At 38.0% G+C, this 18685-nt stretch overlaps 1 protein-coding gene across 1 annotated transcript in view; it reads left to right on the top strand.

The window, feature by feature from the left end:
* Positions 1-18685, top strand: part of LOC114066278 (latent-transforming growth factor beta-binding protein 1-like) — a 109504-nt gene that overhangs the window by 39802 nt on the left and 51017 nt on the right. Inside the window, exon 4 of the mRNA XM_027900835.1 lies at positions 7378-7547. Within this exon, the coding sequence (XP_027756636.1) occupies positions 7378-7547 (170 nt within the window). The remainder of the gene's footprint in view (positions 1-7377; positions 7548-18685) is intronic.

Genomic DNA, 18685 nt, shown 5'->3' with positions numbered 1-18685 from the left:
TTGGTGAAAGTGTGCATGAAATAATGAATAATTTGTAGCTCCTAGTTGTTCATTTGGTTCATGGTGAAAAGGGGAGTTTGTGAATTGCTGTTACTGTGAGACTTACAGACTCCTGGCTGTTTTGTGTTCATTGTTGTCTCATATCAGATTTTTCTAGCCTTTATTCATACTGTTTCCTTTAGGGTTTGTTTACTTCGAGGATACTTAAGATTTAATACTCTAAGAAGACTTTTTTTTTTTTTTTTTAAATTTGTGTGACTGTTATCTTGATGTCACTTTGGGATTGGGGGTGGAACAAACTTTCTGTATTCGTTCTATGGAAAAGATGTACTAGACAAGCTTTCCTTTTTTTCCCCTCAGAGAGGATTACCATTTATCATTTAATATTCTTCAAATTTATTCTCTGAATGCTCTAATTATATGAGGAATGCTTGCCTACTTTTACATAACTTGTAAGAATTGTAGTTTCCTTCATGTTGTGTGATTGAGCGTCTGTATTTTTGCTTTGTATCTGAATATGCAACCAGAAGATATATTTCTTTACCTTAAGACCTCTTTGTGCTTTTTAACATCTAGGAAATTAAACATTGCTTGGGATTATGGAAGACTCGGTCTATGTCTTTAGAAAACTGGAAGAATATTCATAATCTGCCTGTTTCAGTTTCTGTGTTATGTGAAAGACGGAATATATCAATGTTGTGCTGAGCTTTCAGTGTCGTGTCACAGAGCTTTTGTTCAGCTATTAGAACAGCTTATGCTGGCAAAAGGATTGTGACCAATGAGCAATTCAGGTGTGTCTGGAAATACAGGGCTAGCTTTATTAGAGAACTCTTAAGAGTTCCATGATCTTTGAAAGTGCCTTGGACAAGGCTTTTACCGCAGAAATAGAAATTGTATATAAGATGGGAAAAACTGGTACATGTGTACAAAAGTTTGTCTCATGTTTCTGTGTGTACCTTCATAAACAATTTTGGTTTCCTGTTTAACCTTTTTTATCTTGTTGTACATTAAATATCTTTGTTAGGATTTGTTGTACTTGTGGTATTACCTTATTTACAAACCGAATCAACTTGATAATGATCAAAAGAGATCTTGTCTGTGCTGTAAATAACATTCTAACCCTTTAAAAGGGTAAAAAAAAAGTAAGAAAAAATAACTTGAAGGTATTGTTTTAAAACAAATTAGTCACATCGAAACACCAAATTAGTCATATCCAAACCATATCTTTCCAAAATTTTGCCTGGGGAAAAATGTATTGCAAAGGTAAAAAGTCAAGGCAGTTTTATAATTAAGATACAAATGCAGCCCTAGTTGTTTAAGGGTAGGCAGGTCTCCAGTGCTTGTTTTGCAGGGTTTGCACTGTATTTCAGGGACAGGACTTTTAAGTACGCATTAAGAATACATATTTGTACATAAAATCAATTTTGTGCAGAATTTTTGTAATGAAGAAAGAGAAGCTGAATACTTCTTCTCTTTCATCTCTTGTGACTGGTAAGACCTTATGAAATAGGCCATACTTGATTAATGTTAGGTATGATAATGTAAAAGGCTTTTGAAGAAATCCCATCTGTTCATCGTCAGCTGGGAAGTTAAACTTTTTCATGTATCTTAAAAAAATATATATCAGAGAAGCAGTGGAACGAGGAAACAGCTGGCAAAGGTCAGGCAGAGCCAGCAACTGAATTTTAATAACTTGCAGGGTGTGTGTGGGGGGATTTAGTTCTATTTTCGTGCCTTTTGAACTGGCCTGGATATTTTCTTTACTGTCTCATAGTTTTAGAAAATGCTGGTTTTCTTTGCCTTTTGACTTTTCATTGTGACTTTGAGAGGAGGTAGTGAAGAAGGTATTAATTTGTACACTTGCATGAAACAACAGTGTTAGTGATTCCTAGTTTTTTATGTGTTACTAGCTATGGGCTAAGCATGGGACCATCAGACTTAGAGTAAATAAAATAAAGTAGCCTGAATGAGGTTCATCTCAGTCTAGACAGTACTTTTCATGCCAAATGTTGCTGGTCTCATTTCTTCTTGCCAGAGTTATTCTGATCACATTCCTTGTTTGCTTTTATCAAGCAAGAGAGCTTTTTTTCACATGATAGCTTCAAACGTTTCTTCTCCCTCTGTAGTGCTCTTGTAACCTTATGAGTATTTATCACCTTGGTGGTTTGTTGAAGATGCAGTTAGACACTTCTCTGCCTAGTGTAAACTTTAGGAGTAGAAAGTTTTCATCATGTTTATTAAGTTAGTATCAATTTTGACTGTCTAATTAAAAACTCCCAGATCAGCCAGTGTAATGCAAAAATCTTGTTTAGTCTTGTCCATTTCATAGAAACCTTCAAGGTTGGAACTGTCTCATGCATCTTTTTAACTAGTGTTACAGGAAGCTTTAGTAGTACATGAATATTTTGTATTTCAGCAATGCCAAGGAGTTCCACTGAGTTGTGTAGTGTTCAAATGTGCAATAAGCAATATGCTAAAGTTGGGAAACAATAAAATACCTTCACACTTGTGACGGTTGTTATTAATAGATAAGAACTATTTATCTTTTAATGTTTAGTAGAGTGGCCATGAGTTGATGAATATGCCTTTAATTTCTTTGTTTTAAATAATTAAAGCCTGGTTTAGAGTGTCTGTGACCTACTTCAAGTATACTCCTGTGGACTGTGGTAGCAAGAAGGACACTGGGCTGTTCTTAGAGGCCTTGAATCTTGAGCGGTGTTAAGGAAATTAGTCTATTCTGCTACTTATTTATTTGGATATTCCAACACTAGGAATAGATGAAAACACTCCATTCAGTGCCTAGCATTGCTACCCTAGTGTACTCTGAAGCCAGGATAACCTGCCTGAGCCATTTGCCTTGGGACAGCTAAATGAATCTGAGCATAGTAGCAGGTTTGGCTTCTGTTTTGTGCCAGGGCCCCTGGCCACTGAGCCCACTAGAATTCATATGTTAAAAGTCTTGTAGCAGTGAAGGACCTCATGATCTAGGAAGAAAAAAATCCATGACTTCTATTAGCAACTATACCAAAGTCCTTGAAAAGCTATGTGACTGATTTCATACTGCTCCTATTGTGTTATTAGAGGAGTATCCTTGGTTTTAGTAGAAGATGCAGCATCTTGGTTAGGTATGCAGTATCCTTTGCATTATAGGCTGACATCTCTAAGAACTAGACTTTGATTATCAAAAGAAGAGACAGAACAGAAGGATCTTGCAAATGTTTTGATGTTTGACCACGTCAGCTCCTACTGGAACTGCACTTTTGGTGAGCAAGACCAGTCAAGTTGGTCTAATGGCTGGCAAAACCCTACTGCCAATTAGCTGACTTGCACAGTCACAGCAGATGCCCGATACTGGGCAATGTCTAAAGACTTGGAGTGTTCTCATGTGTACCTGTACTCAGGATCTCTTATGCTCATCAAAACTAAGCATAAATGTGCAAGAAAAATGGTCCTAACTTTGGTTTCGTGTGACTATTGTAAGCATATACTTGATTCAAGAATAAGTGATTTAGTCTATATTGATGTGAGGATTAACAACTCTCATCACATGAAGGTGTTTTCTTTTAAAGAACTGGAGTTTCTGGAATAAAGATTACAGCTTTCCCTTGTACTACTGAGGAGTAAGCCACTCTACTGCAAAACAGAGCTTACTTTTTTACTATTTTAACAGTAATTCATTAATATTTAATGCAAACTAAATTATGGAAGAAAATTTACAATACTGGAGAAGGAAGGAAGAGACAACTCTTATAAATTCTGGTGGTTAAGCTTTCAGCATCCAGCATATGGTTTTCATAGTTTTGAAGTGGCATGATGTGTTGTAGGGCTTTTTAAATTATTTTTTTGGAATTTTATTACAATTTCAAGTTTTATGATAGAATTTACTGTAGGTTGACAGTTGGGCTACAGTGTGACTGGATATGTAGCAATGTAAAGAGTGAGAATAAAAATGAAAGGACCTTATATTAACAATCAAGGGAGGCCTTTTTGAACATGGGGAGGTTGAGGTACCCTTGGCTACAGTGACCATGAGATTGTGGAGTTCAGTATCTTGTATGAAGGAAGCAGGGCAGCAATTAAGTTTGCAATCCTGAACTTCAGAGAAGTTAACTTTGACCTCTTCAGAGATCATCTTGGACCAATCTCATGGGAATGTGCTTGCAGGGAAGAAGGATCCAAGAGAGACAGTCAGTAGTCAAACACTGCTTGCTTCAGGCTCAAAACTGGTGCATCCTGATGAGCAAGAAATTGAGCAAAGAGGTCAAGAGACCAGCGTGGATGAACAAGAGGACCTCCTATCAATACTCAAGGACAAACAGGAGATTGACAGGAAGCAGGGACAGATCACTTAGAATAAATACAGAGATGTCAGAGTGTGCAGAAATGCAACAAGGAAGGCCAAGACCCACCTGGAATTGAAAATTTGGCCAAGGATATCAAGTACAGCAAGAAAGCCATCTTCAAATGCATCAATAACAAAAGGAAAACTAAGGAAAATGTGGGCCTGTTACTGAATGGAACAGGGACTCTGGTGAGAGAGGATGCAGAGAACGCTGAGTTACTGAACACCTTCAGTCCATCAGTCTTCACTGAGAAGACCAACCCTCAGTAATCTCTGACCCAGGAGACCAGGGAAAGGGAATGATGGAAAGAAGATTTTTGCTTGGTCGGGGAGAGAGATCAGGTCAGGTTAGAGATCACCTAGGCAAACTTGATATCTTCGAGTCTGTGAGCTGTGATGGGTTGCATCCACAGGAGTGCTGAGGTTGATGGCAAACACCACAGCTAGGCCACTCGTGATCAGCTTTGAAAGGTCATGGCAGTCGGTAGAGGTGTTTGAGGACTAGAGGAGAGCAAATGTCAACCCTGGTCTTCAAAAAGGGCAAAAAATGAGTACCCAGGGATCAACTGGCTAGTCAGATTCACCTTAATCTCTGGAAAGGTAATGGAATGCCTCATTCTGGAGTCCATCGTTAAGTACATGGAAGTACAAGAAGGTGATCAGGAGTAGTTGGTGTGGATTTGCTAAAGTAGTCACGTGAATTCACTAAATTCATGCTTGGCCAACCCAATTATCTTCTACAATCACAAAGCTACCTGAATGGATGAGGGGACAAGAGTGAATATTGTCTACCTGGACTTCAGCAAGGCTTTCGACACTGTCTCTCACAACAACCTTGTAGGCAAACTTGGGAAGCATGGACTGGGTGAGTGGACAGTGAGGTGGATTGAGAACTGGCTGAATGACAGATCCCAGAAGGTCACTGTCAGTGGCACAGGGTCTGGTTTGGGGCTTGTCACTGGTTGTGTCCACCAAGGGTCAATACTGGGTCCAGTATTGTTCACTTATTCATCAGTGACTTGGATGAAGGGGTAGATACCTCTTTAGCAAATTCACTGGTGACATGAAACTGGGAGGAGTGGCCAGTATCCCAGAGTGCTGTGCAGAAGGATCCTGACAGGTTGAGATAGGCAGAGAACAACTAAGGCAAATCAGGGTCCTTAATCTGGGGAAGAATAAAACCTCCTGCACCAGTACAGACTGGGGGCTGACCTCCTGGAAAGCAGCTCTGTGGAGAAGGACCTGGGGGTCCTGGTGGACAACAAGCTGTCCCTGAGCCAGCAGTGTGTCCTTATGGACAAGAAGGCTGATGGTATCATGGTCTGCATTAGGAAGAGCATTGCAAGGAGGTCAAGAGAGGTGATCCTGCACCTCTTTTCAGCTCTAGGTACTGTATCCAGTTCTGAGCTCCTTAGTACAACAAAGACACGAAGTTCCTGGAGCAGGTCCAGCAAAGGGCAACAAAGATAATTAGGGGACTGCTAATCGGGGATGATTAGGAAGACCCTACTTGAATAGTGAGGTTGGACCAATTGATCCCTCCAGTGGTTCCTTCCAACCTGAACCATTCTGGGATTCTCTAATGCTTTACAACATGTTATAGCCTTAACAAAAAACATTCATCCATTGAAATGGCAGCATCTGTGTCTAATATTTTGAGCTCTGTTGTCAAAGCCTGCTTATACATTTAGTATAGATATGCTCATCCAAGAACAGAAATGGTTGTCCTTCAACCTAGGCATCAGATGAGATCTGTTAGATAAAACAGGTTGTGTCAGAATGATTGCATTGACTCTTTAAAGAAATGAAATTCAATGGTAAGCAGTACTGAAGGCAGCAACTTCAGCTTTATGTCAGGCTGAGGGCTTCCTGGTCATAATTCTTAGCAGATTGTTTTGAATTCTGAGCCTGACCTCCTTAACCCTCGCTTGGGTCAGCTGGTAGGAAACCTCAAGACAACATAGAAAGGACAGTACTCTTTCTTAGTCTGGGGAAAGGACTTTTTCTGAATGTAGTGAGACTGTGTGAGTACTATATTTAAAAAAATTGATTTGGAAGACAGTATGAGCAGTTGTGTTTCTATTCTACTTACGAGTCACAGAATGTCACTGTTAATGAATGCTCTTTTTCTCAAACTGATCCAAGTTAATAAGACCATCTTTTGTAGGACAAAACCCCATTGTTTTTTCTAACCACAAATCCATTTGCTACAGCAGTTACTAAGCATCTTGAATAACATGACCAAGGAACTAGGCATTGCTTTGGAGATAAGGGCTGGCTCAGGCTCCACATGTCGAAAAACAATGCAGTAGTCATCTAACTTCTTAGCTGAAACTCAGCAGTCCCAGTGCTGTGGGAAAGTGCTGCTCAGCTGTCCTATATGATATAGGGCTCAAGGGTTACTCTCAGAGGACAGTTATTTACCCTGCAGAACTGTGGCTCTGAGGGATGGTTTACAGACTCTCAGTTGAGAATAAAGTGAGGGAGGCTTACAGCATCCCACTCCTCATGCCTTCATTTGAGCAAAGGACAACGTAGTCCTAATAGCTGCTCTTACTAGATTAGTAATTTATACTGCTCTTTGAGGAACATGTGTCTTTACAGTCTGATCTACACTAGCTGTGACTTCTATACCTGGTGTGAATTAATTGACAGTTGTAAGAAATTGAGAAAGGTTTGAATGTACTGCTGCTCTGTGTTAATGAAGTTGAGCTGCAACTCCTGTTTTTGAGCAGGGCTTTATCCTATTCCTTCATGTTTGCTGAGCTATCCATGATATTTCTCTTGCCATGTAAAAAAGGAAGTGATATATCCATCCAGATTTTGGTAGGTGTTTTTTGAACTGACAAAAGGCAATGAGAATATGAAGTGCATAGAAAATCAGGTGCTTGCTTGGAAGCTAGTAAGTTTTGTAAATGGTATTTGGAGAATTTGGAGCACAGATGAATTTGTCTTCAGGTGTTTTACCAGTAGTTTCTCAGTCTAATTTATTAATTTTTACATAATTCTGTCTTTTCTATCTTTTTCCAAAACAGGATGATTTCGTCTCAGACACTGATGATGAATCTCCATCATGGCCAAACACAGGAATATGTGATTAAACCCAAATATTATCCAGTAAAAAAAGTGATTTCAGGAGAACAGTCCACTGAGGGCTCATTACCACTGAGACTGGGCCAGGATCAACCTGCATCACCTTTTCGATGTGAGTACAACTACAAAAAGCATATTCCCTTCTTTCCTCCCACAAAGCCCTCACCCCTCTTTTTTAAGAACTTGAAATTTTCTGCACTAACACTTCAAAACAGAAAAAGGTTAAAATAATTATACATGAGAATTTTTAGATTAGCAAATGCTCCAACATTCTGCATTTTGTGGAGAAGCAAAACAGATTTCCTGGACTCATAGTTGGAATTTCATCATGCTATTTCTAGATGATAGTTTTTCCTTCAGATAAAAGGTGCTTTGTGAACACTTTGCTAGAATAGGCATAACTATGAGTGTATTCACTGTCAGTTTGATGGATATCCTTTTTGGAAAGCTGGAGACCAGGATTGTGGTCTCATTGGTGACTATTTTTCTCTATATTTAATTTATTATGTGCTTATGAACTTTTGCACAGTATGGAGGCTGCAAAAGAGTTTCTGCTTCATATTTATTAAAAAAGGATTGTGTAGGTGCCCAGCTTGTGGCCTTGGCTCATGCCCCATTGTGTGGGGAGCTTGAGGACAAGTTTTGGCTTAGAAGATGAAGAGCTTGACGAATTATGGGTTAGGTATTACAGAGCGTCTGCTGGCTTGATTTGAAGAAAAGTTCCTGCAGTTAAATAATGGGCTGATTAACATTGAGACCTTAAGGTACTTGCAGTCTCCTGACAGATTTCCTCTGCTGTAGGAGAGAGAATTATGTTCTGCTGAGATTTTAGGGAAGAGCCTTTACTTCTAAATCTTGAAATATAATTGCTTTGTGTATCTTTTAATTTCTGCATTGCACATCCTTGCGCTCTGTCCATTTATACTGAAATACAACTCTCTGCTTCCTTTTTCCCAAGTATAAGCTCATAGATGGTAAATGAGGATATTGACTCTGATGAGAAGAACAGTGGGCAGCTGGAGGTCTTTCAATTAACATTTTCAGAGTGGTGAACTATACTTGCTAAGCACTACCTCCCTTTCTCAGAAGCATCAGAAAGATATTTAATCAGACTGTCAACATGAACTAGTAGTCCCTTTTGCAATTAAGATGATACTGCTTTTCTTCCAATTAGCAGCAATTTTCCTTAAAAAAATATTAGTGGCCACTGGGATTGGATTATGTTCCTCACTTCTGACTCTTGCTACTTAAAGAGTATACGAATTCCAGGTTGTATAGTGCTCCAGTATTAGAAGTGACTGTTCCTGGTTGGATTCTGGCCAAAAAAATCTTTACTTTTGCCCCCTTTTTTCAGGCTGTTTGACTTAGTCTACCTTAGATACACTCAGTGTTAATTGCAAGTACCAGGCTGCCACTAAATGAATAGGTTCTGTGAGGTTTTTCTTTTCTTCTATAGTAGAATGAGATAACTTCATCCAGCTGTTTGACAAAGGAGCGAGTGCTTCCACTTCTTTCTAGCTTATTTGAGCCCCACTGTTGATTACCGTATTCTGAGGGACATGACAAGGAGAAGGAAAACCAGGAGCTGAAGAAAAAGAGTATTTCTCATCAAATTCTAAGAAACCCCTCACTGAGCAGTGCTTTAGTAGAACATTCTACCCTTGTCGGAAAGCTTACGACTCCTAAAACAGCTGGAGGACAGGTGGTTAAAACAGATTTTACGACCTGATAAGATCAGTCATGGCTTAAGTGTTGACTTTAGAGGTAAAATGCAAGGCTAGGTGTAAGGCTACTTAGATAGTGCTGAAATTTCTGATACGGGGCTCTTCAGCAGCCAAAAAAAGGTCATAATACCTGGTTTGCCTCCATTTCTACATCTGTGACGTACGAGTCAGTGGTGGCAACTTCTGATGAAGCAATTTAGATATCTAGTAGTTCAAAGGGCACTTTGCTGTGTTATTAGAGTTTAAGGTTGTGTATTCTAGCCTGATCAGGAGACCTGGAACTTGGCCAGCTATATTTATATATTTATAGGTGGCTTCTGGTTTCTGGAGGTGCTGGAATGAACTCTTAAGAATAGAAGATTACTTTTTTTGGCTAAAAAGTGAGTGTTAAACTTCAACTGTCAGTATTTTAATGTTAGGGATGTTTGAATTAATTACAGTGAGGTAAGATGTGAAACTTCATGTCAGGTATTCTATAACCACCAATATGCAGTTCCTAGTCCTGTCTTGAACAGAGAGATGAGCTCTGCAAATTAGTTCATACTTATGTCACAATTGACATTAGTTAATTTAGAGGGGCTGATGATCTCAGAGTGTTTTGTCACTGCTCTTAAATGTATATAATCTTGTTCAATGGCAGAGTCTCCTATTTCATTGAGCAATGGAATTGGTAATGACAATGTGGAAATACTTGAAAAGGAAGAGGGGGAAAATGTAATAATTTTACTAAAAAAGCAAAAGGCAGAAAGTTTGTACTGAATGCTTCACAGTTTTTTTATGTTATCATTAAGTAATTTTTTTTTGGAGAAGAAAAAAAATAGTAACCAGGTAATACTTAATGATATTGCCCAAGAGTTCATAGTTATCAACTAACATGGAGTGCAAAGCAAGTAATTCTGTTATTTTTTTCCTGAATGTTTCAGTGCATTTTACTTTAAAGTATTAAAACCGTGACAGAGGTTGGCATCTGTGAAAGATGTATACCATAGAACAAATTTTGGTTTTCTAGGTATAGCTGCAATTGGTATTTGTGATTTTTCTGGACTCCTCTAGGTTATTTCCATCTGGTGACATGAAACAGATAGTCCTGAAACTGGAAAAAGTGTCAGTCTTGAGTTGCCTTTATTGACAGGTCTGTGCTGGCAGAGGCAAATGAGATGTGGGGTACTAGTAGACTGGGAGGAAAACTGCCAACCCTGAGTAGGTGCTTCTGGGCATCTCCTCATTCATAGAAAGTCAGTCATGTTTGAATGCCCCAAAATAGTGTTGTAAGATCAGCATTTTTTACCTTACCATCTCCAAAAAATGAAGATTACTCACTTGAAACATTTTTCAATAAAAATTAACTTAAGGTTCCTCCCAGAATGTTTACTCTGTATTTGCAAGCAGTTTCCCTTCTATGATAATGTTTCAGAACATGCTGTATAGTAGTCTTATTAAAGACAGCAAATGTTCTGTTCTTTTTTTGGCTTTTAGGCTGAATTTTACTGTGAAGTTATATATCACATCTACAGAGCCTGAAAATTCAGTAAGCCATTTGGGTTCCAATAATAGGATTTAAAGTTACCCTGAGTTGTGAAATCAAGTTACCTGGCAGTAGCCATTTCTACTATCAAGCGTTTTGAACTTCTGTCCTGTGGGATACAAGCCATCTCTAAAGACTAGCTAGCATAAGGAGTCATAAAGCTTACATAAAAATTTTAATTTCTTACCGCTAAATTTGAAATTCTGATTCACTGTGGCTAATAGATGAGGCTGTTAAAATTGTTCATAGTGACTTTTAACAAGTCTTGTTTTTTAAAAACAAGACAAACAAAAAACCCGCCCTGGAAATAATGTTAAAATTCTTAAACATTGTTTTGAGTTCACTGACTCATTCAAATTTTCAGAAGGGCCACAGTTTTACACATAATTAATTCTGTCTCCTTATGCCCTGTATTGTAATGGAGTTTAATTTATATGGCTGTATATTGCTTCTTTCAAAGGGCTCATACTACATTCAGTATAGAAGGGAAGAAAAATCAGGACCCATAGTATGGTGGTGAATAATTTTCAAGTGCTTGTTTTTAGACCAGAAGTGCTATTCTGCTTGCATGCTTCTAAATAATCTGTAAAAGATATTACACTGTAAAGCATTGATCAGATTCTATTTAATCATTACACCGTTATATTTAAGCTGCTGCAAATTAATTGTCAGATATCTTTGTGTTGAATTAACAAATATTTAAGGATAGAGCTTTAGAAATTCAGAGGCTTCTCAAACAAATAAAAAATGCTCATGTTGAATAGGCTGGCAGCTGCAGAGAAAGTATAAACATGGTTTTGTGCCAGTAGGAAGGCTGAATATATAGTGATAAAAATTAGCTTGCAGTGAAATTGATATGATCAGCAAATAAAAACTGGTCCATCATGTGGATCTCAACACTTGTAATGTAAATATCAAAAATACCGTAATATGTAGGTGGGGCTAGCCAAATATAAGTCTTATAAGCCAATATATGTCTTATATAAGCTCACCGTGAGCTGAGTAATTCTCAAGAGGTGTGTTACTTGCTTAAAAGTACATACTGTCACACTTGACCTGTAACCTGCCTAAATATTTAGAACCCCAGAGTTAAAAATTCTCCTACAGTAGCAATGGCAGCAGCACAGAAATTTCAACTGTAAAATTCTACTTGCAACCTAGTAGCCTATAAAACAGGAGGAAGATATTTTTAGTAGTTCATCTACCTCAGACATTTCCTACTACTCTCTTAATGACACTGTTAAATAGTAATTACTAGTCAGCTGAGCATGTATCCTCTAAATATTTCATCATTGTGCTTATCTTCCTGGCTTTATAAATGCAATGCTGAAGAAAATTAGTTAAAGGAATTCTGTGCTTTTTCTATTGATCTAAAATGTATAAGTATATAAGCAAATTATAAACTGAACATACTTTTCCTGGAATTCCTTTCAACATAGTTTTTGTGAGAATCGTTCATTACAGAGGTAAGAGGCTGGCAAGTTCTCATTTTCACTCTACCCACTTCTGGTGCTAAATGGTTCTTCAGAAAATGCAGGCTTCGTTTTCCAGCCAGAGATGGTTGAGGGCTAGTTTTTAGTGGCATTGTGCATTTTCCCCATCGATCTGAAAAAAGTGAAATTTCTGTTTCTGAAATCACTTGTCTGCATATGTAGGACAACTTTGTTCAGCAGGCTACAGTTCCCCATGAGTACAATGATGATGCCACCACTTATCTGTCTTAGAGGCATGTCAAGAAAATTTATTAGTGCCTGAGGTGACCACAGAATGTACTAAAAGCAGAAGAAAAACTCAAGGGTAGCAATAAAGTACTTTATCCAAACTGGAATGTTATCATGTGAAGTAAATAAAGCATGTGTTTATATAATGAAGTTATCCAAAGGAAGAAGGGAGGATAAGAAGGAAAATGAGACTAATCTCTCTGTTCAGGAAGACAGTATGACAAGTATGTGAATTTTGCAATTGAAGTTATGTGTTAAGTTTATAAAATTAAATACTATGGTAGACTTTTTTCCCTTCTTTTAAGTAGATGGAGTTTTTTTCATTTTCACCAAAATTTCTTATAAAATGCATTAAGGAGACTTGCCTCCATTTTAGGTAGTAAGTGAAAACATGTCTTGAATTTAAGCAGCACAGGTTAGATAATGTTCAGTGAAACTGGGTTTGCAGCTCCCTGCTGTGGCTTAGTTGTGTGTGTTGTGACTAGAGGCTGAACTAGAATGCCTGTGTGAAGATTCAGCTCCTAGGATCTGCATGTGATTCTGTGGGCAACACTTGAATTCCTGTGTAAAGATGAAGCTGACACAACATGAAAGTCATGTAATTCTTCTAACTGTGGGGGCGTTATATTGCCTCATTTCACAACATAATTTTACATGTGTTTATTTACATGACATAAGATTAATGTGGAAGAAAATGTCCCAGCACTTACATGTGATGTTGTGATGTGCAGAATACCCTGTTAGGAGTTTGGCATAACAATGGCTTTCCTACTACTGGAAGCATAATGCACTGATAACTTAGAGAAGCTCTTCTTTAGGCTCATTCATAATTTACACAAGCTGGTTTCAATGATGACTTTATAGGTTGATTTGAGCAAAACCAGGAGTCACTTTGAAATTCCAATTTAAGCTATTTTTGTGGAATAGCACCGTTTTGACTTCATTAAGTGGCACTTGGTTCATGATAATAGTGTTTCCCCACCAGGAAGTATGGGTAAACAGCTGTAAAAGACATACGTGTTTTACTGTTTAAAAAAGTGCACACAGAGATACAACATTTGTTCCATAAATGCGTCTGTATGATTTGACATTCTACCCAAGTCCAGAGTTGACTTTAGAGGAAAGTCTCCCTCTGGTCTTCACTGGGTTAGATATTCTCTCCACCCTTCTTTTGATATTTGTTTGTGGAACCTCTCTGCATAAGCAACAAAATAATTCCCTCACTGGCTCATCTTAACTAGAGCACTGCATCATGATCCTTGTAACTTCTGCTTATCAGTGGATTTATGGATGTTCGAGTTAAACAGTGGAAACTTTCCTAACAAAGTTTTGGGAAATTTGGAGGTAAGGGGCAATGTTAAAGCTATACTCTGAACAAAGTGTAGGCAGCAGGATAAGGCTGGTAAAAAGAGAATAAAAGTTAGAAGACTAACAAGAAGAAATAGCTGAAAAATCACAACATAGTATATTTGGAGGGAATGCAGAGTCAAATCCACTTCAGTCACTCATGGGAACTGACATTCATGTCTTGCTACTAAAGTTGTACATAATCAAATACAAGGAAATAGGGTTAGAAATAGTAGGTGTAGAAATGTCCGGGATTTTTTTGTTTTGTGTTCTGAAATGCAAAACATTTGCACATGTGTTCAAAGTTTTTCTTCCTGTTTGAGAGTTGGGATGGATTTTTCAGGGACGTTCTGAAAAGTTTAAGGAAAAAATTTGATGCTGTCAGCATCGAGGTCAAACAGCATTGTGGGTTTTTTGAGAACAAAACCCAAACTAGTTTAGTGAAGCATCCTTTTCCTCTCTTCCATTTAAGAGCATTACCCATCCTGCTGTGGAACGACATGGCAATTCATAGCAGCCATTTCAAGTTTACTTTTGATTCCAGCAGGACTTGGAAACAATAGGCTCAACTCAAGATGTAAATTAAGTGGCTTAGCTAGATTCACACTAATGCAGCTAACTCTGTCAAAGCAAGCAGCACATTTACTTGGCTTTTGCTTCAAAAATAGAGTGACACATTCTGAAAAATTAACTCTAACAAATCAATGTCATTTATTTAGCAACTATAAAAGGCTATGGAGTTCTTTGAAGACTTTGGAGTCAGAATAGCTCTCTATAAATACAAACTGTTTCATTCAGTGTACTATAGCTGTAAGCATTTTAACAATACCCTTTCTAAGCTGTCTTCATGATTGTTTGTGTATCCATGAAGGACTCACAATTGACGAGGCCACTAAATCAGCATCCCCAAAAATTACTTTATTTTTCTCTTTTGGACTCTGAAAAGATTTTATGGCCATGAGCTCACCAATTGAATGTTTGTGTGACAGGCAAAGGCTGATGGTGCTTTTATAGAAATGATTTTAAATGCTGCGTTCACCCAAAAATTAATTATCATCTTTATGCTTTAAAACATGGAGACAGAGACTGATATGAAGCTCCATGAGGAAAAATGTTGGAAAACCAGATTGGTGATCTGGCAAACAGAATTAAAATCGGTTCAAAGCTTGCTGTAGCTGGGGGAAAACATAGACTGAGACAAATGTATCTCGACTGCTGCAGTGAAAGAGAATTGGCTCCAAACCCAAAAATCTTTCAAGAAGAAAAAAAAGAAGAGTTTTTCCAGAAAATTATATGAGGGAAAACCTCTATAATGTGTTTGAAAAATGTTAATTTAGGTGGATATAGAGACTGATTGAACCCACACAAACATGAAAAGTCCCTTAGCCAAGGTAACTCCAGACTTGCAATGATACAAGTCTTTGATACCAAGAACTGATTCTGATTGTTGCAAGTAGCTGAGTCAGCTTTTGTTCACAGGAGATGTAATAGTACTCTTCTCTATTAGTGCCATTGCCTATGCCACAAGGAACGAACAAATATTGACAAAAAAAAAGTACTGCAAGAAGGAGGTCCTTTACTACCCAGTGATTCTGAGATTTCAGAATCAGTGACATCCTTGTTTCTGTTGTCATTTTTTCCCTCCTCAGAAAATTAAGGGGAAAAAAAGGTCTTGGCTTCATGCAGTGCTGAGAGAGAAGATTTTTGATGGTGATTCAGCATGCAGAAGTGGCTATGTTCATTTATAACTTAATTCCATGACATCCTGTCCTTTGTCACTGTTTACAGTTTGTTGACTTCCTTAGTACTGTTCGGTTGTTTCCTTTCAGGAAATGGAATGTTAAGTGGATATACTTAGTAAGGTAATATGGCTTTAATTTTTATTCACTATTCCTCCTAGAAATGATAAATATTCATTGTTGCGCTTTAGACTTCTTTTCTCATTTAAGGGAGTTGCTTATGTTGGGAAGGGGAAACTATCTCTCTCAAGAAGTTATTTTCTCAAGATACAATGCTGTTCCAACTTAAGACTGGTAATACTAATGAGTATTATTTGTATTACTGTTAAAGAAGCCTAAATAATTACCTTAGGCAAAATGTGTAATTTTAAATGAGTGAGATCAGGTGGGAATGACTTTTATTCTCAGTGTATAAAGGCTGAATTCAGGCCTTCTTGAAAGAGTCCTGTTGATAAAGTGGACAGTGGCATTGTATTTAGCCGGTAATAATAAAGCTCCTGTATGGCTGTAAGTTTATGTGTAAAGATGTTCACTACCTGAAGTAGCTTCCAGCAGAAAGTTGCTTGTAGTGGCTTGTGCAGTCACTGCTGCTTCATTACAACTGAGACAGGGATTGTGTAGAATGACTTTCTGCCTTAGATCTGTCTATGTTTAAATGTGGCTTTTTGGCTTTTGTTTCCATATCATTCCAGTGAAAGCCTTCTGGGTCCAAATATGCTTTGGTGCATAAGAAGCTGAATAACCTGAATGGAAGCTAAAAACGCTGTGCTGGTTTGCTTACAGCTGGAGTTGTATCCAGCCCCAAACCTGAAGTGTGGATGTGAACTTTCAAGCATGAGACTCTTGAACAGCTTGAAGTTCTGTCTCACGAGAAGTGCTTCACTCTGAAAAAGACAAGTTATTTGGGTTCTAATATTTTGCGGTTCACACCTGAAGCTGCAACTGCAGCACTTGACTGCCTACCTATCCTTAGAGGGGCAGTCAACTAAACTCTCCTGCAGGATTAAGCTCTGTAAGCGGTGCTGCAGCACAGTCATAGTGGTGTCTGGAATCCAGCTATTGTAAAGAGTCACCCAGATCTTCAAAGAAATGTGTCTGAGCCCAAGTAGATTTGAACTAAGCAGTCTTATGTCCTCGGCATTTCCTGTTTCATAGGTTGGGCACAGTCTGCTCAGTGTGCTGGTTAGGCTGCTTGCTCCGTGCAATTAACTTTTCTTGTCCCTTGGAAAAGAGACTTAGGACTGAATAGTTGTTGAACTTGAGGCTTAAAACCAGCTCCTTAGCATCATATCCATTTGTGGATACCTTTGAACCAAATAAACACAAAACGGATTAAAAGAATTATTACCCAATAAGTTTAGTTGAGTAGAGTTGAGTTCGTTCCATCAGACATCAAACCACTAAGCAGTGTCTAATTTATTTGGCTTATTACCTTTTTCTGGATCATTCTGAACTATGTGAAGGGAAATGATAGTTATGTTTCTCATTACCAACTATTGATCAGAGTTCTTAACAATGATTTAAACAGGGAGCATGGCTGTGGTTTAAGATGGGGTGTTCGTTGCCTGAGTATTGCACATAAAGAATATTTGTAGTGGTGAAAAGGACAAGGAAGACAAAAAGGGATTCATAAAACCTACTGACAGAGATCCCAGACTTCAAATCTACGTTATGCATTTGCACAGGACAAAAATGATGGTAATTTCTGTGAAGTGTTCTGACTTGCTCTTGAAAAGGCTGCATCAGTGAGAGAATTATCAGCAAAGGGTTTCTGCTGGCATGTGAAAAGAATTATGAATGTTTTTCTAAACAATATTGGCACTTGTGCTAACGTACTGTTTTGCTACTTTTAAGTAGCCATCCGTATAAAACACAAGAGACCTGTGTTGTAGACAGCAGAGAGTTTGTCGAAACTAATGAAGGAAACCTACTTGAATGAAGCAAGTGTCACTGTAATAAATTACTTCAAATGGTACACTGTTCACATTTATCTTAAACTGTGATTAAGAGAATGGAAGAGTGGGTTACTTGCATCTCCTAGAATATCCCATAAGTTTTGCTGTATTTTAGTGTCTTTTGAAGGGCGGTGGGAGTGGTGATAAGGAAGACAGCAGAATTGTCTCTGTTCTATTCTGTGACAGAGAGCAAGCAAGAGATTGTATCCCTGTGATAATCAGAAAGGAAAAGACTTTTCCAGATATCCTCTTTTCAGTTATCTTCTTCCTTACCCTTGAAACATCAAATTTTCTGGATGATTTATTTTCCTGTCTCAAGCATGCTGAAGAAGCAAGAAGGGATTAAAAAGAGAGCAAAGAAACAAGTGCCCAAGAGAAGCAGGAAGTCTGAGAGCTCAGCTCAGATTGGAGGGAGAAGATTGTGGTAGGAGCATCTAAACAAGATAGGAGAAAACGATATGAAGATGTAGTGGCTTGGCTAATCAGAAGGAGTTATATAGAGAAGTGTAATAGTGGCAATAAGAATGGCAACAAAAAAAAAAAATCTGCGTACACTCCTGTTCAGTGACTGTCACAAGCTGAATTGTGTTTTGCTTTTTTGGAAACCCTTTTGGTTTGCGTGGAGGCAGTAGAACTGAGTACTTGAAAAGTGACCAAATGTCAAAGGTTAAGCTGTATTAGCTAATAAAATACTTGTAGGATTATACAAATGCAACAAAAGTATGAGTTACAGAAACAACAACAACTAGAAGGAATGCTAAATTAATTACATTTCAATAATGTGTTGCTATAGCTGTATAGGTGTCATCTTGCTCAAAATGTTTGACTGTGTGCAGAAGTACACTTCATGCAGAACTGTGGGGTGTACTTTTGAGCATTAGGAGACAGTGTTGGGTCTTGGACGAAATAAACCTGGATTATCTTATTTTTAATTTTGTTGATGTGTCTTAATTTCTCCCAGTTGTTGTGAAAAGAGAACTGGGTGTGAGGTGCACAAGGACACAGTAACAAAGTTTCTGGAAAGAGCGAAAATACCTACCTTCAGGAAGAGTAGCTTATTATATATTGAAGCCAAAAATCAAATTACTTAGCTGTGCTTTGTCTTTTTGAATCCATGTAGTTTTCAGACTTGTTTGTGCTTGTGACTTACAGAAAGAATAAGGATCATACTCTACCTGATTTTTAGATGGATGAGGTTTGAATGCAGGAGGTTTTACTCCTATGCTCTGAGCAGAGTAA

This window comes from Empidonax traillii, unplaced genomic scaffold, assembly GCF_003031625.1.
Source record: "Empidonax traillii isolate 1590-97213 ecotype Southwest subspecies unplaced genomic scaffold, ASM303162v1 scaffold753:size306327, whole genome shotgun sequence".
NCBI lineage: Eukaryota > Metazoa > Chordata > Aves > Passeriformes > Tyrannidae > Empidonax > Empidonax traillii.
This window is presented reverse-complemented; position numbering and strand designations above follow the sequence as displayed.